This window comes from Armigeres subalbatus, chromosome 1 (genome assembly GCF_024139115.2).
Source record: "Armigeres subalbatus isolate Guangzhou_Male chromosome 1, GZ_Asu_2, whole genome shotgun sequence".
Classification (NCBI taxonomy): Eukaryota; Metazoa; Arthropoda; class Insecta; order Diptera; family Culicidae; genus Armigeres; species Armigeres subalbatus.
Genome location: NC_085139.1, coordinates 311,220,290 through 311,242,476, shown reverse-complemented (window position 1 = coordinate 311,242,476; position 22,187 = coordinate 311,220,290). Strand labels below are relative to the sequence as shown.

At 39.0% G+C, this 22,187-nt stretch overlaps 1 protein-coding gene across 2 annotated transcripts in view; it reads left to right on the top strand.

Annotated features, from left to right (window-relative positions):
• Positions 1-22,187, top strand: part of LOC134207916 (synaptotagmin-14-like) — a 71,596-nt gene that overhangs the window by 12,674 nt on the left and 36,735 nt on the right. The window contains exon 1 of one of the 2 annotated variants that reach the window (XM_062683985.1): positions 987-2,220. The exons of the other annotated variant lie outside the window; for it this stretch is intronic. Coding sequence (XP_062539969.1) covers positions 2,184-2,220 — 37 coding nt within the window. The 5' untranslated portion in view covers positions 987-2,183. Of the gene's footprint in view, positions 1-986; positions 2,221-22,187 lie in introns of those variants that run through there. 2 annotated transcript variants of the gene reach the window in all.

Genomic DNA, 22,187 nt, shown 5'->3' with positions numbered 1-22,187 from the left:
CCCCTACAATATTTATTGAAGAACAAACTTCTTCTTCTTATTGGCATTACATCCCCACACTGGAACAGAACCGCCTCGCAGCTTAGTGTTCATTAAGCACTTTCACAGTTATTAACTGCGAGTTTTCCAAGCCAGGTTACCATTTTTGCATTCGTATGTCATGAGGCTAGCACGATGATACTTTTATGCCCACGGAATTTGAGACAATTTCCAATCCGAAAATTGCCTAGACCGGCACCGGGAATGCGCCCGCTTTTATCTCACTTTTTATTAGAGCTTTTAGTATTGCAGAGTGCATAATTTTAGTGGCTTTTTCTGCTCATTGTTCTATTGTACGTATATTGGAATATATTGACTTTTAAAATAATGGATATGAACTAACCTGTCGAAAATAGTTAGTTTCCTTAAAAGGAATTGGAATGTATGTAAACTGTATCATCATTCAATGTCCCGCTCAGAGTTTGGTTTGACCGAGGTTGCAAAGCTTCAAGGAAGTAAATGTACGTTGTTGACCCGCTGCGGACGAGCCTCCCGTATGCGTTCGTATACTCGCAAACACGTTTTCGGTTCAACGTTTCAGAGCGAGCTTTTTCCCGAGCTTATCGCATACACGACAAGTGGACGGCTAGCCGGGTCAGTCGCAGTGGTAGCGTATTCTCATTGATGGTTTTCTTGGTAGCGATCAGACCAGCATAAAGGCTCCTCCAAACCTAAGCGATTTTATCCCCGTGACGGCGACAACTAGTCGCCGCGACTCTATTGCTGGTTCGCTACATACAATTCCATTGACGCTTTTATACCAACAACGGCGTCAGAATCGCAGTCGCAAAGCGACAGCGACAGTCGCGTCGTATGTATTTGGGGGAACCTTGAGAGAATCTGTTGGCTGGCGATGGTGATGGTGAGTAAATGGGAATCCTGGGTATTTCCTTTTTTGTCTTCAGTTTAGAAGCTACCTTTCTCCGCGTAACATCATCCATCGGACACCAACCACCGTGTATAATCATCGGTCGGTGGTTGGAGAAACAACAAAAAAGAAACTTTAATACATTGTAAACCCAAAATCATTGCACTCGGATTTCGAAAAAAGAAAAGACGCATAAATTTGAAATCGAAACAGAAAAATACACGGTAAAAAGCTTTTAAAAGTGAGACTAACGTAGCGTGATTTGAATTTAAGATTGCTTTTTGACCGAAGAAAAGTAAGGTTCAAAATTTGCTTTGTGAGTCGTGTAAAAAGCATTGCTCGTTATTTTTTTCCCTAATTTTACAAAGAACTGCGGTGGAACTATGCTGTAGTGAAGCATAAAACTTGCAACTAGCAGATGATAAAAATGAAATGTAGTTGGTGAAAGGCAAGGACAAATGCGACATTTTTGGATTTTTTTCGAGGAACGCAAACCTGATTAAAAGGGTCTTGGCGCGACATCGAGCAGTTTGTCAACCAATGCATAGCATGTGGATGCAGCACGCATTTTGAAATTGAAGTTTTAACTCCAACATATTCGAGAAAATCCGTCAATCTGGAAGTGTGAATAATCGGGAAAATTGATCGGCCAGTGTCATAGGAAAATTGAATGAAAATTTTCCTCGTTCTGTTCTGTGTGTGAGTGCGCGAGAGGAAGAGAAAAGTGCGTACACATCAAAAGCAGTCATATGTGATAGGGAGTGAGAGTGGGAATAACATCGGGAGGCAGGTCCTTGCACTCCTGCGAATGGTTTGTTGTCACGTTGGGGGCAGTGTGAGATTGGATCCATCAAGCTTTACTAGAGGACGATATCAATGAGAGAAGTGAGCACGAGAGAGCGTTTAAGCTCCCAAAAGTAATCTACCAAAGCTCATTCGCTTTTAACCTATCCTTTTCGAGGGGAGCACGTTTGTGTAGCCGTGTATTATTACATGCTCGGCGATCGATACCAACGGATTTGTCAACAACATCCACGGCTGCAGGTGGACGGCTGTCCCGCACACAGGAAAGGGACATTATAAACAAAACAAAGGACTAACAACGTTACATTTCGGGCGGAGGGAATCAACGCAGTTTTCGTAGTAGTGTGAGAAGTGACGGAAGATAATGCGAGAAAGTCCAGACTGAATTATCGTCGAAGGTTGATTCAATTGAGATAAGGCAATATTTTTGCTAAGGTTTGGCGAAAGCGTTTTCCGTCGTGTCGAGAGAAACATGATTTTGATCGCTGGAGTTGATAATTACCTTAACGGTAAGTAAAGTATGTTTCGGCCGGGGTACGATTTCAAATTATAAAATTCACTGTTCACTTGTCTTTTAAACGATTCGTATGAAATTTGGAGGAAAGATGCATTATACCCTATATTTTTGTGTAGATGTACTAAACTGGTGATTGGAACTATGGGGGTGGTTTAATCAAGGGGGCCCTCTGGGTCAAATGGTGTCAAAAATGGGACAACTTCCTTTTAATCGTAGATAACTACACCCAACCAGAGAATGCATGATTTTATGACAATCGTGCATGAATTCCATGCACAGATTGCATGAGGCTGAGGCCCATGCACAGATTGCATTAAGTCAATATAGCAAGCTATTGCATTAGATATCTGGTCACGAGAAAAGGAACTAGGTTTGTGTTTGTGTCCACATAGAATCTATTTTAAACTTCCGTCGAGGAACGAATTCTTTACACATACTTCGCAAACCTTATTTGCTTACAAAAAAAAATGACCGAAAACAAGAATTGAACCTATGCCGTCCACCAAGCCTAGCGCTCTCCGGCTGACGCGCTTGCCATCTGGGCTATATACTAGCTGAGAGAAGCAGTGATAGAAGACTATTATAATCCTTGTTCTATACTATATGTGAATGAAGTAGAAGGGTAACAAAGATAGCAAAGGTCGACGAAAATGGAATTGACTCTGCGTCCTTGTCCACCATCAAGTTGAACGGAGTAGGGAAGATTGTGTGAGTCGCAGCTATGCTGCTGTACACGATGCATATATTTGTTGCTGGAGGAGCTGAAGAGAGTCGTTTAGATGTGTTGGTCGAAACCAAATAAACCGATTTAATGCAATGAGTTGACGTAACAAGTATAACATTCTGTGAGTGGTTTGCATGCGAGATTTGATACAAAATGATTAATGCAAAGAATGTCACAACTTTTGTTTTGCGTGTAGCAGTAAATGTTCCCAATAATGGTGCAATCATTTTTATTCATTATTTTTCAATATTGGAAATGAAAACTGAACGTTAGGACCTCCAAAATCCGGTTATAGGTGATCCGGGAATCTGGTGGTCACTTTTTGATTGGTGCTACAATCCAGCCTGCGACACATCAAACTGCTTGAATTTGCAACACAAACACAATACAATTTATTTGTAGAGCATCTAGATACATGAGCCACTTCTGGAGGGACCCTGGGAACCTGGTGCCCCCAGGGAAGAGGTCACGGCTTGCGACACATCATACTTCATGACTTTGCAACACAAATACAATAGAAGAAATTTGCAGACCATCTTGGAACACTAGCCACTGCAGGAAGTTCCCTGGGAACCTGATGCCCCAGGGAAGTGGTCACTTTTCGAATAATTTCAATGCCCAGCTTGCCACACATCAAACTTCATGATTTTGTAACACAAATACAATAGTAGACCTTTGCAGACCATCTCTGTACGTAGGCCACTTCCGGAGGCTCCCTGAGAACATGGTGCCCCAGGGAAAGAGTCACTTTTTGAATGGTTTCCAACACGTCTACACTTTAAAAACGGAAGCACAGACAAACAGACGTGACACTCCGACACTCTGCCTGCAGAGGCGCTAGCAGTCAACCACTTAAGAGTGAAATCAGGAGTGATTCAGTTTCATTCCAAATTTTCGACCACTATTCCAGTTTGAATCTGGAGCCAAATAGAACAAACTCGCTGGTTTCCCCAGCAGTGTTCTATGCATGTTTTTCATATTTTCAATTAATAAAATCATCATGTAGGCGCCAAGAAAGGCGCCGTAACTGCAAAGTGGATTGATCCGTAGATAAAATGACGCATTCATACACCAAAACAATTGGAAAATATTCGAATCTCGTGATTCAATCGTGGTTCAAACCTGCAGAAAATAGAACGGAGCGTTATACCAGTTTTATTTTTTTGACAGTTGACTGGTATAAAAACTGAATCTAGAACAGCTGCTGGGAAAATGAATGTTTCAGATTCATATTCAAACTGACAGCCCCGAACGATTTGAATCACTACTGATTTTACCCTTTAAGTATTTGCCGTGCGGTAATTCCAACACGAAAACACACAAAGCGACGCTTCATTTCACATCATAGTATGCGCTTTTACGGTATCAACAAACAATCTAATGTCATGTTACATGACTCCTGTGCTGTTTATTCTTTAGTAGCTTTAACCGCGCTCTAGCGCCCTGCTTTCCGGAAACTTGTCGACGAATCGTGTGTATTCAAAACTAAAAACAACTACGGGGCTCACGGATTTTATGGAACGGATAATCTCAAATCATGCTCCATACAAAATACTAGTGAACAAAGTTCCAGCAAACACTTTTTATATGCTTTAAGACTAGCTTAATGAGGCTTTCAAAGAATGTGTTAGGGGTTAGTTTGGATCTGCTCCACACAGAGCCGTAGCGTGGGATTCCAGCGCCCTTGGCGAAACCTTTATAGGTGACGCTGCCTTTCTCGATTAAATCGTTTGGTTTTTCCTTAGTGCGATACACATCATAAATAATTGCTTAAATTACGGCACTTGCAAACGATGCATAGGGAATCAACCAACCAAACTTGTATGGTTCAACACACCATTTTTTTCATAACTTTTGAACGCAAAACGTTATTAAATTCAAAAGTGATCAACTCGGGTTTGTCCCCCGTCGAATGCAACTTGTTGCGAGAAAATCGGTTTAGAATTACTATATGAAAAAGTGGCTAATGTTTTTCAGTTTCCATGTGCACACACACACACATACACACGGACTGACAGACATTTGTTCAGTTCGTCGAGCTGAGATGAATATTTTCAGAAAAAATATTTTAAGCTCTTTTTAGTGGAATGTATTCAACCGTCTAAGGCGAGTTTAGTACTCTCCATTTAATTCCACTACGTTTTGTTATTTTGCAGATACTTATTTCGACCTCAACTGTGAGCTCCTCCGAGAATTTCTCTGGGAGTTCCTCAGAGAATTCCCCGGGAGGTCCTCTGATGATAATGATGGACCAGCTACATACCTCTACAAAGGTTTCAGCTAGACGAGATTTGTCTATAAGATGAATTCTCTAAGATTTTTTCCGAGAATTCTTCTGCCAGTTCCTCCGAGTGTTCCTTTGAAATTTCTCCCGGGAGTTTCTTCAGAAATTCTTTCCGAGAGCTCCTCCGGGAATTCCACCGGCAAATCATCAGGGAGTTCTCCGAGAATTCCTCCGGAAATTCCACCTGTAGCTCTTCCAGAAAATCATTCAGGATTTTTTCAGGAAATCATTCAGGTTTTCTTCAGAAATTTATCTGGAAATTCCTCCCGAAGTTCTTCCGATAGTTTCCCTGGGAGTTCCTCCGGGAGGTCCTCTAGGAATTGTTCTAGGAGTTACTCCTGAAATTCCTTTGAGAGTTCTTACGGGAGCTCCTCCAGCAGTTCCTTCGGGGATTCCTCCGGGAGATCCACCAGCAATTTTTACGAAAATTCCTCCAGGAGTTTCACCGGCAGTTCCATCGGATGTTCCTCTGAGGAGGAACTCCCAGAGTAATTTTCGGAGGAATTTCTGGAGGAATTCACGGAGAATTATCAGAGGAATTCTCGGAAGAACTGCCGGTGGAACTTCTGGAGGAATTTCTTGAAGAACTACAGGAAGAATTTCCGGAGGAAATCCTGGAGAAACTCTCGTAAGAACTCCTGGATGAACTCCCAAATGAACTTCCGTAAGAATTCCAGGAGGAACTCCTGGAAGAATTCTTAAAGGACCTCCCGGAGGAACTCCCAGAGAAATTTTCCGAGGAACTTCTGGAGGAATTTGTAGATAAATTGCTAAAGAAAGCCCAAATGAATTCCTGAAAAAAGCCTGAATGAATTCCCGGAGGAACTACTGGTGGAACTCCCGGAGGAATTTTCAGAGGAACATCCGGTGGAATACCGGGAATTGAATGTCTAGAGGAACTTCCGAAGCCCCATTTCCCGTGAAATTCCTGCCAAATATCCTCCAGGAATTTCCTGTGTAGGAACTCTAGGAAAAACTCTTGTAGGAGCTCCCGGAGGAACTCCCACAAGCACTTCCGGATGAATTCCCACAAGAAAGTTCTGAAATAATTCTTGGAGAAGTTCCTAAAGGAATTTCCGGAGAAATATCTGAAAGAATTACCGGAAAAATGCCAGGAGGAATTAATGCAAAAATTCCCAGATGAATTGCTGAAGAAATTACCGGATGAGTTCCTGGGGGTTTGTTCTGAAGAAATTCCTGGAAGATCTCTGAGAAAGTATCCTGGAGGAACTCTCAAATTGATTTCCAAATGAAATTCTGGAGAAAAAAAATCCTAAAGAAATTTCTAGAGGAATTTTTAAAGGATATTCTGAAGTAATTACGAAAAGAATTCTAGAATGAAATCCTAGAAGATTTCGTTATTGAATTTATGGAGGTATTTCCTGGAAGTTATCCCGGAGGAAATAAAGGAAGAGTTCTTGGAGGAATGCACGGAGAAGTTCCTAGAAGAATTTGTTATAGATTTACAGGTGAAATTATGGAGCGAAATCGAAGGATTTCCGTCATAAATTTCTGAAGAAATGTCTGGTAGAATTTTTTGAAGAAATTCCGTAAGGTACACCGGGGTAAGTGGGACCTAAAAAAAATGCAAGTTTGGGAAAACTGGTACCGCATACTTAAAAAATAATTTATTTCGATGGTTTAACAACGTATACATCGTTGTATACCTTCATTGTTGATGTGTACACACAATAAAAGCCATTGATTGACTTACAGAAATATTTAAATGTGATAGAAATAAATGTTACTATAGGACCCACTTACCCCATTAAACGGGGCAAGTGGGACCTAAAAACCCACTCAAGTGGAACCTATGATTTTTTTATATTAAAAGAACAAATCTGAGGAAGGTATATATAATGCCAATATAGTATCGAATGTTAGTGCTTTCAGACCGAGATAGGGTATCAAAAAGTGAGGGAGGGGTGTGGTGTATTTGTAAATACATATGTACACTCTGTGTAGGCTACCCGAGATATGTTGAGCTCATAGTCACACTAAAGAAACGTGTTGCGTCTGTAGTAACATTATGTAAATTGGGAGGTAGTAAAAGAAGTCAATAAAGTTGAAACATAAATCATAATTTTATTTAGCAAATAATCAATTCTTTTGAACAAATTTAATTCTTTATTATTATCAATTGGGCTTATCAAGGGACTTATCGAAGACGGATATGCTCCTTCGGGTATTTTTGTACTAAAATACCGATCGTTGGCAAAGTGTCTTCAAACCTAGCTCTTTTACAATGGTTACTTGATCCTGTTTTCTCCGCAGACCGTTTCAACTTTTTTTTCTTGTCTGAATCATTTTTTCCAGCTTCCTCCATTTCCTCCTTTTTAACTTTTGATGACCCTTTTTTTGTCACTTGCCCCTCCTTAGATTTCAATCGCTGAACAGCTTCGACCGAAGTGATCACCTCAGCACCCGCACAAATTTTTCGTTTCCTATTCTTTTGCAAAGATCCACTCTGCTTGACGTGCTCCAAGAGGATTTGCTCGAACGAATTATCTCCGGGCTTATTTGTGGACTCGTTGACACCTTGATCAGAACCACCATCCAGCAGATATGGAGCATAATTTTCGCTCATGGTTGGAACTGTAGCTGGTTGATTCTCCTTGTCAGAGGAATCGTTGCGAATGTTGGTATCTTGGTGCTCATTCGTGATAGGTGCTTTTTGGGTTTTGCGACTGATATCAAAACGTTTCAGCGCCAGTGGGTTATAGGGGAACGGTTCGTCCCTTTATCTTATAGCTCCTATTTCCATCCCATCAAAAACAAAGCAATGGAAAGGAATTTGGTTTGTTTATTATTTTTGTGATTTTTTTCAGCAGTAAGCACGCATGTTGACAAAAAGAAGCGACGAATTTGGTGCCGTATTTTTTTGTTTAGCGATGAGATGGATATATGTACAGTGAGATGGAGATCGGAACAGTTCTCCTACTTATCGTTAGAAATTACGTTGGCACAAAACGTATGGATGCCAGCTTTGCGAAAGTCATTTTTGATATTTGAAGGATCAAACTGTAACCAAATTTTGGAAATGATGTTGGAGAAAGTGGACTTATGCAACTTAACCCCGTAGTTATTCCTTTGCCATTTAATGACAGTTTCATCATATTTCTGCTTGAGAGGCTTGAAAACGGACAAATCCATTGGTTGCAAGAGATGGCTTGTATGAGGAGGAAGCTTCAAAATCTCAACGTTTTCCTGTGAAGCTTTCTCAATAAGCGCAAGAGAGATGTGTGAGTTATGTCCATCGTAAATCAAAACTACCGGTCGCTGTTTCGGAATGCTCTTCAAGAACGTGTTACAGAAGTAGTTGGTGAAGGTATCCGTGTCCATCCAGCCATTAGTTGTTGCAGCGTACGACATCCCACAGTATTCTTGATTTTTATTTGCTAACCACGAGTTCCACACATTCTTTGCCTTGAAAATGATGAGCGGCGGTAGTTTGTCGCCAGTTGCATTTGCACCCATCAATACTGTGAAGTTTTCCCGCCCTGGGCCGGCTGTTACTCTATGAGCTGCCTTCCCTTTTTCTCCAACTACTTTCATCCGGCTCGGATCCAAACAAAAACTTGTTTCGTCCAAGTTGTAGATCTGTTCAGGTGGGACATTCAGGATCTCACGTTGTAGCATGTCAAAGTAACAGGAAATGATGAAGGGATTCACACTTCTCTTTCTGGCCACTTCAACCGCCTGAGGCTTCTTTTGAGAAAGCCCGTTTCGTCGCATGACATTCACAAAGAAGTCTGCGCCGGGTGTTGAATTCTTGAAAATAGTTTGTAAACCAGTTTCTTTGAAGTGTTGTCCTATAACCGAAATCACTTCCTGACGCGATAGTCCAAAGCCCCATTTCTCCATTGTCTTTCTATGTGATACCATCCTTGCTTCCATATCTGGAGATAGAGCAGCAGGTCTTCCGCTGGTCACACTTTTTTCTCCCCGTCTCCCGTGGATTCTGTTACACAACGTACTTTTGGGGATGTTGTAGTATTTTGCCGCACTGTACAGCGATAAACGGTTTGTTTTGACGGCATCTATTGCTTCCAGCAAAGCTTCCTTGGAGTAAGTAGCAGGAAGTCTTTTTTATATATAATAACGAACCATTTTCACGCGAATCCGCTGAAATAGAACATTATTTCTTTATTTGTTTTCATATATCCCACTTACCCCATATATGAGAAAATACAGGGGCAACTGAAAACATGGTAGTTTTATTGCAAAACGGAGTAGTAATACTACTATTATCACATATAATCTCTAAAACATTCACAATAGTTACCTGGAACTGATAAAACAAACAGAGAACCAATTGTGCCGGTGAAAACGGAGTGACGGAAACTGCAAGTGCTTAATTTGTTTTACAGTGCAGATGACGTTTTGTAAAGAATTACACTGTATCGCTCCTGGTGGCAGGGATGCCAACTGATTTTTCCTCTATAGTATCTGTTAATATATATATATGTTATGACATTTCAGAATGATGTTATACCAAAAAAATAATTAGAGGTAATATATCTCTATAGTACCCACTTACCCCGAATTTTCACTTGCCCCGGGGTACCTTATGTATTCTTGAAGGAACTCTCGAATGCATTCCTGATGGAAATGGCGGAGATTTTTGTGGTAAAATAGCCGAAGAAATGTCTAGAAGTAAAAAATGGAGAGAAAAAGAGAAATCTTCAAGGAATTTCCTCATGAATTTCCTAAAAAAAATTTAGTGAGGGGTTTCTAGATAAAGAGGAATTACAATTACATGAGAAAGATTTTCGAACGATTTTCAGACGAAATTGTGGATAACTTTCCGGAGGAATTTAGAAGTTCCCAGGGGAGCTCCTAGAAGGATTTCAAGGAGAATTCTTGAGCCCGAAATGTTTCGAGTTGTTTTGAACTTTCACGTATTATGGATCCTGGATACCCTAATTAGTTTTTGGGAATCTTTTGAATTTCAACCACCTATTTCTGAATATGATTGGATCGTAAAGTGCACATGTTTAAGGGAATTCATTTCAGTACCCGTTCAATCTTTCCACCATTTAGGGTGGGTGGGCGGTGGGTCTGCAAGACCATGCTGAGAGTGGCTGGGTTCGATTCCCGGTGCCGGTCTAGGCAATTTTCGGTTTGGAAATTGTCTCGACTTCCCTGGGCGTAAAAGTATCATCGAGTTAGCCTCACGATATACGAATGCAAAAATGATAACTTGGCTTAGAACCCTAGCGATTAATAAATGTGGAAGTGCTGAATGAACACTTAGCAACGAGGCGGCAATGTACCAGTGGGGGATGTAATGCCAATATGAATAAGAAGAAGAAGATTAATAATGAAACAATTACCCCACCAAAGCATATAACGTATCCAAATGTACGACTTCCTTTCAAAAATCTCCTTCATTAGTAAGTGACCTACAATATATTTCGCAACGTGCAGCTAAGCGCTTAAAGGAGAGGGTGATAGGTGCGGGTGGTATGTGACGACGTCGGAAGTTGCGTTGCCTAGAATGGCAAGTGTTTCCTGATGTTCTCTTCAAAACATATTGTATGCAGGGCGCCAAGCACATCTAACACTATAACTTGCTACTCACTTGGCCCATGCTACGGCGACGGCCTGCTCCGGTACTATAAATATTAAAATTTATCGCCTTGAAATGAGTCATATTTCCATGAATAAATAATTCCTGTCCAGAACGGAAACACACCCTGCTGCTGGTGCGGTGGTGGGGTTGTGTTGTGACCACCATTGGTCGCTTCTAAAAGGCAAGGCAACGTGTAATGTGATGTGACGGTAATCGATATCGAATGTCGAATGAAGACAGCAGGATATCTACTGAATACTTCAAAGAAATCCTTCTCTTCTGTCTATATAGGTGAAGGAACAAGAATCTTTGATTATTTCGATACACAAGGACAGTGCCGTTTGATCCACATGGTGAGCGAGAATTTTTAATGGCTTCAACTAAGGCGTTATTTCGGTTAGAACGAAAGTAACATATAGCTAAGTTCTATTTCCCATTCCAACTTATTTTTCCAAATGATTGTCAAATTGTTTAAAGGCTGATTGATAGAGTAATATATGCAAATTTTTACCATGCCATTCTGGAACTTTTAAGTGTTGGTATGTATTTGCTGCGGCGATATCCTAATGTAATCACTTAATGTGTTAGGGTTGGCGATATAAATATTCCAGGGGTCACGTAGTAAGTCAAATTCGCTGAAGATTTAAATGGTTTTTACTTCAACTATGAAATCATGGGGAATGTAACCTGTTAATATCTTTACCCCAAAGGGTTCAAAACCATTTCATATTGTAATGAAAATCTACTTTTGCTTTAAATCTGTAATCTGTATCTATGAAAATATGTAATATATGTAATTCACGAAAGGGTGATCCATTTTGAAAGATTTTATAATCATTCAATTGGTCTTGGCCTCCGCAATGTTCATACATGGTCGATGTTCTGCTAATCCGCACCGCATCAATCACCAAATTTAACGCAAACAACATCGTGTACTTGTTCTTATTATTAACTAACCATATTTAACATTTCTCAACTCTGTAATCAACAGACAATCTCCATGTAGCTTATGCCGGATTCTTACACACATTGAAGAACGAGAGAAACTCTCGAAGAAGATAGGAATAGAAACAAATCACACAAGGAGAGTTTTCTCTCACAAAAATTATAAAACGCACACTTAGAATTACAAATTTATATACCAACACACTAAAACGAAAATGAAATGTGAAAAGCAATGGTGGAAATTAGCAAGTCCAGACACCGAATTTCGGATAACAAGAAATCGTCCAAATTGTCCGATGAAGAATTCATTCGGACCAAATTTGAGTGAGTACACTGATCTGTAATATTGAAACAATAATGTAACAATTTAATATTACAACCAACAATAAATATTTTAGACCCCTTGAAAAAAGCCCTAAATGGACCGAAACGTCGGGAAAAGATTAAAAACATAGTTTTCAATTCCCTCCAAGACTGCGAAGCCAAATATTTCCCAAGCAAGATCTGTAATCAAGTATATTCTTTGTCAAATAAGCGCATAGGGTAAGTGTACCGGTTTTGCCAGCATAGTGCCTAATTTCAGGCCTGGTAGCGGGTCACTTTTTTCGAGCAAATCACTAAAGTCACTTTTTCTCGCAAAAAGTCACTATTTTTAGTTCAATCAAAGGTAATTGCCTATTTCCGGGGATTAAACCACCCGACTTGGACGTTAATTTACAATGTTATGAACACTCATATGTGAATATGTACGATATGTGGAAGATATTGATTTGAAAAATGTATTGGAGGTAACCACTTTCCCTTCGATGGGACTCGAACCCATGACCCTACAGTACGCTAGACTGGTGCTTTAACCAACTAAGCTACGAAGGACCTCCGTCGGCCTTCGCAACCTAGCGGCTACTGAACGAGCTCGAGATTCCCAAATTGGACGCATAGTCAAATCACTCGCAATCCATTTATCAAGCCAATACTTCCACATGTGTATTGTACACGTCCACATTAGAGGAGCGTGAGTATTTAGAATGTCTGGCAAATAGCTTACACAACCTCACTTGATCAGTACCGTTGCTGATGAAGAATGTGTATAGCCGCCAGACATTCTAAATACTCACGCTCCTCTAATGTGGACGTGTACAATACACATGTGGAAGTATTGGCTTGATAAATGGATTGCGAGTGATTTGACTATGCGTCCAATTTGGGAATCTCGAGCTCGTTCAGTAGCCGCTAGGTTGCGAAGGCCGACGGAGGTCCTTCGTAGCTTAGTTGGTTAAAGCACCAGTCTAGCGTACTGTAGGGTCATGGGTTCGAGTCCCATCGAAGGGAAAGTGGTTACCTCCAATACATTTTTCAAATCAATATCTTCCACATATCGTACATATTCACATATGAGTTTTCATAACATTGCACTATTTTTAACTATTTGAAACTATTGACTATTTTTGAATGAAGCTTTATGTATAAGTCGGATGATGCTTTGTTCATGGCGGAAATGAAATTACGGATCTTGAAAAAATGATCGCTCTGAAACTTCGCCAGCCATTTTACTCGCTTTCTAATATTGGCATTTCACCAGTAGCTAATTGACCTTTCTCGTCAAAAAATTAATTTGCTCAATCGATTCTTTATTTCATTTAAAGTCATACTTGATACATCATACTTTAAATATGTAAGGGATCCCCAAATTAATTTTGCTGTAAGAACATGAGAAAATAAAAACCGTTTTTCCCTCCCAACTTTGATCAATATTTTGGAATTTTTCAAAATATATTTTGATGATAATTTATACATTTGAAATAGCATAAATGTAAAAGATTCAAAGCGTGATTTTTTAGATTTTGTTAGATTCGTTATATTTTGATAACTTTTGAATTTTAAGATGAGCCCGACGGTTTTCATAATTTTTGTTTCGTTTTCTACCAAAACGATCCGTACTGATGTTCCTTTCCAACTAGAAATTCCAAAAACTACCTAAACCAAATCAAATCTGCATATTTCTTAAGTAGGTGTTCAGTTAATCCAGTGATCGTAATTTTCACTCATTCTCACGAGAAGAGAATGTTTATTAGGGTGTCCCAAAATTGGACCAAGTCTGGGATTTTGGGGGCTCAACCTTCAAATGAAAGCTTAGGGTATAACAAAAGAAAAATTGTTCTACGACAACTCTGGGAAATGACGTTTAGGGGTGGCCCCGACGCGTTTTATGAAAAAAAGTGCATTTTTTATAGGTAACATCGAAAATACCGGTATATCGGAAAGAAATTCAATGAAACCCATCCCATTTTATATTTTTTACATTTAACTTAGGGTCTATACTTTACGGTAAAACTTTGATACCGTATGTTTTAGGTCTATATATTTTTCACTGATGCTTTAAATGCCCAAAAATGATGAATTTTTCTCAATATTTTTTTATTAATGCATCCAAAACGGGTATCCATCATAATGCTTTCATAACTAGATATACATAGGAAGGTGGGGAATTTTATAACGAATATTTTGCTAAAAATAGCAACCTCCTATCTCTATCCGTTTAAAAGTTATTCACGATTTACTGCAGCTTGGAAAAAGACTTTTTGAAATTTCGGATCATAATACCTGGGTCATGTTTAAGTAAAGAAACGCCTACTTTTCCATACCAACCAAATGAGTGCTTTAATAACCAATATAGCATTCATATGAGTTGCATAAAATTGATTTTAATATTTATTTGAGTGTTATAATGGAAACCCAACGATGGACCAGCAGTAACATGACTGACTTCAAATTGTTCAGTTAGTCTGGGTGAGTACTCAAATAGATTGATGAATATGGTTTCAAAACTACCCATAGGTAGGTTCAGCTATCGTTTCATGGTTTGGTGAGCTGTGCAATGTTTCACGATAACATGGAAATTAATTGTTTTCTGACCAACTTGATTTTTTAACCAGCACGATCATGTGAAGTTAATCCGGCTGGATCATTTTGGTCCCGATTTATCGATGCAATCAATTTATCATTGTATTCAGTATTGGTAGGCAAAATAGTTCGTAATAAGTGCAGTTTGTTCTTATATCCAGAGATTCCGTAGATGGTAGATGCTAAATATTTCAATATGCATTATAAAATAATAATGATAATAGTAATTTGTGTAACTAGTTGCAAAAAGATGATTTAATCAGCATGGTTGTACGTTTATCCAACGAGGCTTGCCGAATGAGATAAATACTACGAGTGCTGATAAAATCGAGTTTTGCAATTAGTTGCACACTATTTTTTGCAATGGCGTAAAATGAGCTTCAATATGGCGTAAAATATGACAAATCGATATCAAAATGATCTAGTTGGATTTGCTTCACATGATCGTTCTTGCAAAAAATCAAGATGGTCACAAAACAACTAATTTCCATGTTATCGAGAAACATTGCACAGCTCGACAAACCATGACACGAAAACTGAACCTACCTATGGGTAGTTTTGAAACCATATTCATCAATCTATTTGAGCACTCACCCAGACTAACTGAACAATTTGTAGTCAGTCATGTTACTGCTGGTCCATCGTTGGGTTTCCATTATAACACTCAAATAAGAATAAAATCAATTTTATGCAACTCATATGAATACTATATTGGTTATTAAAGCGCTCATTTGGTTGGTATGGAAAAGTAGGCGTTTTTTACTTAAACATGATCCAGGTATTATGATCCGAAATTTCAAAAAGTCTTTTTCCAAGCTGCAGTAAATCGTGAATAACTTTTAAACGGATAGAGATAGAAGGTTGCTATTTTTAGCAAAATATTCGTTATAAAATTTCCCATCTTTCTATGTATATCTAGTTTCGAAAGCATTATGATGGATACCCGTTTTGGATGCATTAATAAAAAAATATTAAGAAAAATTCATCATTTTTGGGCATTTAAAGCATCAGTGAAAAATATATAGACCTAAAACATGCGGTATCAAAGTTTTACCATAAAGTATAGACCCTAAGTTAAATGTAAAAATATAAAATGGATGGGTTTCATCGAATTTCTTTCCGATATACCGGTATTTTCGATGTTACCTATAAAAAATGCACTTTTTTCATAAAACGCGTCGGGGCCACCCCTAAACGTCATTTCCCAGAGTTGTCGTAGAACAATTTTTCTTTTGTTTTACCCTAAGCTTTCATTTGAAGGTTGAGCCCCCAAAACCCCAGACTTTGTCTAATTTTGGGACACCTTAATGTTTATTCACGCAGATTTTTGCCTAGAAATCATTTTTCGGGGAAGAAAAATAGGTCTTATGAGTAATAAATAACCATGTTTCGTTCACTTAAAGTGACGCAAACGTTTGATTTGCTCGCAGGACTACTCATAGTTTTTAGTAGTCCTTCTTTGGACTGATATTTAGTAAAATTTCCTTGGGATAAAAAGAGAGGGCAAAAGTTAGCGTGCACGATTTTCGTTTCTGTTTTGAAACAAACTATTTGATCACTGAAACTGAAAGTCACTATTTGATCACTTTTTCTGCAACTGAAAGTCACTATTTGGTCCCTTTTTCCGTCAGCTTTGGCCATTAAAGTCACTATTTTGAGTGGCATTGTTCGCTACTAGCCCTGTAATTTGGCCACCCGGCTAACGCGATTACTTCTTTAGATACAAGAAAGCTGCCTTCCGACGCGCGCTAGCCATTTTGATCGGAATTTCGCAGAGGACGGACCGCTCTCCCGAAGCATGGTAAAGACTGTCAAATTCTAAGCATTCAGTGATTTTTTTCGCTGATGCTGATTCAAAATGCGTATTGTTGAGAAGGGTAAATGAAATTTGACCCAATCTGTCGGTCCAAGCGACGGTCGCTGACGCTGGCTGCTGTACAAATGTTACACTAAGGTGGCGTCTAAATCGATTTGACTGTCGTCAGCGGAAAGTAAACTTTTCTGGCAAGATTCTTTGGTTTTGGTTGAGATTAGAAATGAAATCTTTTTTTTCGGGCCACCATTTTGTACAGAATAAGGTTGATCCGAGATGAATTTTCTTCAAATTGCAAAACATAATCGTTTGACGACGACAGAAAGTTGCCCTTTGGTAGCAGAATCACAATCACGCGTCGGAGGGAGATGATGCATTAAATTGCCACCGAAACAGTCAATCGTGATCAATACGCCTGTCCAATAACTACCTGAAACCAAACGCTTATCGGAACCTTGCTGAAATTTCACTCCATGGTGTTATTGTCCGACGGCCACTCTTTGACTTTTCGCTAAGATGCCATCATTTGGAATAGATTTTAAGCATCGCCACTGGTGGCGCGGGATCGTAACAGACGCAATTTTTGTAATCAATTTTTTTTCACTTAAAATGTTGGTTCTTTGAGGTTAAATCTTGTTCGAACCGAGGATTAGATCCAAACCCACAAGTTGCTTAATTTTGATGTCTGTGCTTGCGATGCATGTACGTGATTGGTTGGTTTATTTATTTCAAAACTTTTTGCTAATTAGTCGCAGTGTATTCCAGTCAGGGGTTGAATTCAAAATAAATGAAAAAGTGTCTCACCTATCATCTTTGTATACATACATGGTGTTCAATAAGTTCGAATACAAGTGTTTGATCATTGTGTTTGTAAGCCCAATGTACATATTCTGTATTAGTATTGGTGTCAGCGTTAGCGGTATATATAAGCTATCGGATGTGTGTGGTGTTGACATTCTGTCACTTGTTGTTTGTTTATTACGCGTGTTGAAAATGGATTGGGGCATCATAAATAGCCGTTTTTGAATGTCAAAATCATTGCGGCGTACTACAAAACTGAGGTTTTGGGGACGATTGATGCCCCCAGTGACCCGGTGCTAAGACGGAGATGAGCCCTACGTGTTCCAATAGGACGATAACCCTTTATACACGAAAATTGCGATTTTAGCCTAATATGGGGACAATTTCATCGACTTTTTGGACAAAACTTTGCGACCTTCCAGCTTTCCGGATTTGAACCCTCTTAACTTTTTTGTTTGGTCCTTTATTATGTTAAAGTTGTACGAATACAAGGTCAGTAACTTGGACCAGTTCAAGACGTAATTCTCAAAATCTGGAACTAAATGCCCATGCAGATCGTGCGTGCCGCTTGCGATGAGTTTTAGAAACGTTTAAAGCTCGTGAAGAAGTACAAAATAGAGGTCATTCAAAAAGAAATGATACAAACGTTCCTTATAACAATACTTCCAATGAAATGCAACTGGGAAAAAAAATTAAGCTAAATTTTTAAACATTTTTTGAAAGTGTTTTCGAACTTATTGAACACCCTTATACGATACCGCGAAAGAGTTTTTTCGCAAGCTGTCATGATAAAGCACTGATTCGGAGGCCTATACCCCACGATAAATTTCTTTTAAAAAGCTCCAAACGCGGGGAGCACTGGACGAGCATTTCAACTTGTTCTACACAGCTGTGCGGTTCCCAGCACAAAATGAGTGAAAACAAACCGAAAATCATCACTTCTCTGTGGGGACTGCCTATCCGATTCTGTGTTTTCGCAATTGTATTACAAGTTTGATAAATTTGTTATCATGGGCGTAGCCAAGGGGGGGCAGGGGGGTGCCGTCGCCCCCCCTAAATTGTGGAAAGATTGAACGGGTACTGAAATGAATTCCCTCAAACATGTGCACTTTACGATCCAATCATATACAGAATAAGGTGGTTGAAATTCAAAAAATTCCCAAAACTTATTAGGGCATCCAGGATCCATAATATATGAAAGTTCAAAACAACTCGAAACATTTCGGGCTCATAAATTCTCCTTGAAATCCTTCTAGAAGCTCCCCTGGGAACTTCTAAATTCCTCCGGAAAGTTATCCACAAATTCCTCTGAAAATCGTTCGAAAATCCTTCTCATGTAATTGTAATTCCTCTTTATCTAGAAACCCCCCACTATTTTTTTTAGGAAATTCACGAGGAAATTCCTTGAAGATATCTTTTTTTCTCTCCAAGATTTACTTCTAGATATTTCTTCGGCTATTCTCTCTTCAGGAAGAATCCGGCATTTTCTTCAGGCATGCATTCGAGAGTTCCGTCAAGAATACATACGGAATTTCTTCCCAAAATTCTACCAGAAGTTTCTTCAAAAAATTTTGACGGAAATACTCCGATTTAGCTCCATAATTTCACTTGTAAATCTATAAGAAATTCCTTCGGAAATTCTTCTAGGAACTTCTCCGGGCATTCCTCTCGGAACTCTTCCTTTAATACCTCCGGGATTACTTCCAGGAAATTTTCCAGGAATACCTCCAAATATTCAATAGCGAAATCATCTAGCATTCCAATCTGGAATTCTTTTCGCAATTACTACAGAATATCCTTCAAGAAATCCTCTAGAAATATCTTCATGAATTTCTCCTGGAATTCGTCCAAGTATTTCCCCAGAAATTCTTACAGGTATTTTTTCGGGAGTTTCTTCAGGTACTTCTCCAGGAATTCCTTCAGGAATTTCTCCGGGAGATTTTCCGCGGAAGTGTACTAGAATTCCTTCCGGACTTCACTCGGAATTTGCTCGGATATCTGCCAAGAGTTCTTCCACAAATTTCTTCGGAACAATCCGCAGAGATTTTCTTCAGCAATTCATCTGGGAATACTTTCAGGATTTCATCTGGGAATTTCTGCATTAATTCCTTCTGGTATTTTTCTGGGAATTCCTTCAGATATTTTTTCGGAAATTCCTTTAGGAACTTCTCTCAGAATTATTTCAGGACTTCCATGTGGGAATTCCTCCGGAAGTACTTGTGGGAGTTCCTCCGGGAGTTCTTCCAGGAGTTTTTCCAAGAAATTCTCCGGTAATACCTCCAGGAACTTAACAGGGAATTCCTGGACGATACTTGGCAGGAATTTCACGGGAGATGGGATTTCGGAAGTTCTTTCAGAAATATTTTTTCTCTTCCTCTAGGGTATTCCACCGGATGTTCCTCTGAAGTTCCACCAGTAGTTCCTTCGGGAATTCAATCAGGCTTTCTTCCAGGAATTCATTTAGCATTTCTTTAGACATTTATCTACAAATTACTCCAGAAGTTCCTCGGAGAATTTCTCTTACGGGAATTCCTCCGGGAGGTTCTTTTAAGAATTCTTCCAGCAGTTCCTTCTGGAATTCTTACGGAAGTTCCTTTGGGAGTTCATCCTAGCATTCTTACGAGAGTTCCTCCAGGATTTACTCCGGAAATTCTTCCTGAAGTTCTTCAATAAATTCCTCCAAAAGTTCCACCGGCAGTTCCTCCGAGAATTCCTCTAATAATTTCTCCGGAAATTCCTAAAGAAAATCCCCCGGGAGCTCCTCCGGAAATTACTCTGGGAGTTCCTCCGGGGGTTCCTTTTCAGAGAAACACCCGGAGAAACTGCAGGTGAAACTCCCGGAGGGATTCTCGTAGAAACTGCTGGTGGATCTCCCGGAGGAATTCCCGAAGGAACTGCCGGAGGATTTCCCGTAAGATCTCCCTTAAGCACATTGCGAATTGCGAATTAATCTAGGAATTCCTCCGAAAATTCCATTGTTGATTTCATTTTCGGTATAATTTCTGTATAAATTTCCGGTGGAATTCCTGGAGAAATTCTTTGAAATTTTCACAAGAAATTATTTGAAACAGTTCACGGAAATTTTTATGGAATTTACAAAAGAAATGTTTACTGACAATTCTGCGGAATTTCCACGGAATATTCTTATTCTTAAAAATTATGGGAAACGAAATTATTTGAATTATAGCAGAGAATTCTGCAGAACTTATAAAGAAGTTCGTGAAGATTTTCTTGGAGTAAATAATGGTGGAATTTTCGGATCAATTCCCGGCAAAATTTAGGGTGGAATTCCTGAAGACACTGCCGAAGAAGTTGCTGGAGGCATTCCCAAAGAATCCCTGATAGAATTTCGGATAGAATGCCAGGAGCAATTGTCGAAGGAATTTCTGGAGAAAGCTTGCATATTGATTTTTCTGTCTATTTTATAATAAATATTATTTCAGAGAGGATTTGTTTAGAAATTCAGATGTATGGTTCTAGTTTTCTTAAACTTAAGGAAGAATGCAAGATTTTTATAATAATTGTTATAGCCGATTTTATATTCTTTCTGAATACTAAGTTCGTTATATTTTTCTCACTTTATTTAAAAATATCTGATGAGCAATAAATCACGCATTTTTAAATCCATTATTGTTTTAATCATTATTGTTTTGATTTGGTTTGGATTTGGTTTCATGTGTTAATATTCATGTGTTTTTATAAAACTACTATAAAACTACGATTTAGAAGACCAAAAAAGTTGCCCCCCCCCCTTCTCGAAATCCTGGCTACGCCCATGACTTGTTATGATTCGGAACAGTTTTTGCCTTTCTTTCATACTTGTCATAAGATAAGTTTGTACAATCCCAATTAGTTCCACCACTTAATTGTACCTTGACAGATACGTATTTCGACCTCAACAGTAAGGTCGTCTTCAGTGTCTCGTACTTGACTCGACTTCGAGTACGAGGTACGAGACACTGAAGACGACCTTACTGTTCAGGTCGAAATACGTATCTGTCAAGGTACAATTAAGTGGTGGAATTAAATGGAATTGTATAAACTCGTCTTATGATAAGTAAAGACATTCCAATAAAAAGTTCTAAATAATTTTCTTAACAAATTTATTTTGTAGTTGTTCGTTTTCTATTGAGGGCGATTTCCACAAAACCATGATCCCAATATAGAAAAGACAAACGTAGTTCTACGTCAAAAAGGAAACATGTGTGAGATCTTTCACTCATCAGAAAACTTGCCCTCCTAAAGCGACAAAGAGAAAAGCTTGACTATATGTGGAAAGCCAGAGAATTAGAACAATTCTTCAGCATAGACGACGGAATACCATCTGAGCTGGCCGTGTACGAGCTTATCAGTTTTTTATGGCGGTCTGCTCATCGATTAAAAGCGCATGTTAATCTTCAGCATTGCTTGGTTTGCAACAGCTATTTGATTGGCGGTGGCTCTTGTGGCATTTAAGGTACTCAGGTAATTTTCCAACTCAGTACAGACGAATTCTTCTCCAAGAGACACGCAAAATGGTAACCCAACTTTCTTGCGCTTAGAGTTTACAAATGACCAACTATTTTTGGGATTTATAAGTAGTGATGATTGCATATGAAGTACATAACAACGATAAAGGATTCGATTGTACACACGATATGAATAATTGAAACGGTTGAAGTGTTGCTTTACACAATTCCATGAATCTACTTCGTTGAAGTCAGAATCTCATTGCAATTTATACTTACCTGGTATAGGAATAGGGGTATCCGTGATCATCACTTCATTGCAATTTATTACTGAAATAATTTTCGACAAACAGCGTAATTTTTTTCGGAGTAGTTTGACACAGGCAACATAATTCTTCATCAGTGCCCTTTCCCACCGAGAATACTTACTTTATGTAAAAACTTTAATTAGCCATGACTGTATTGACG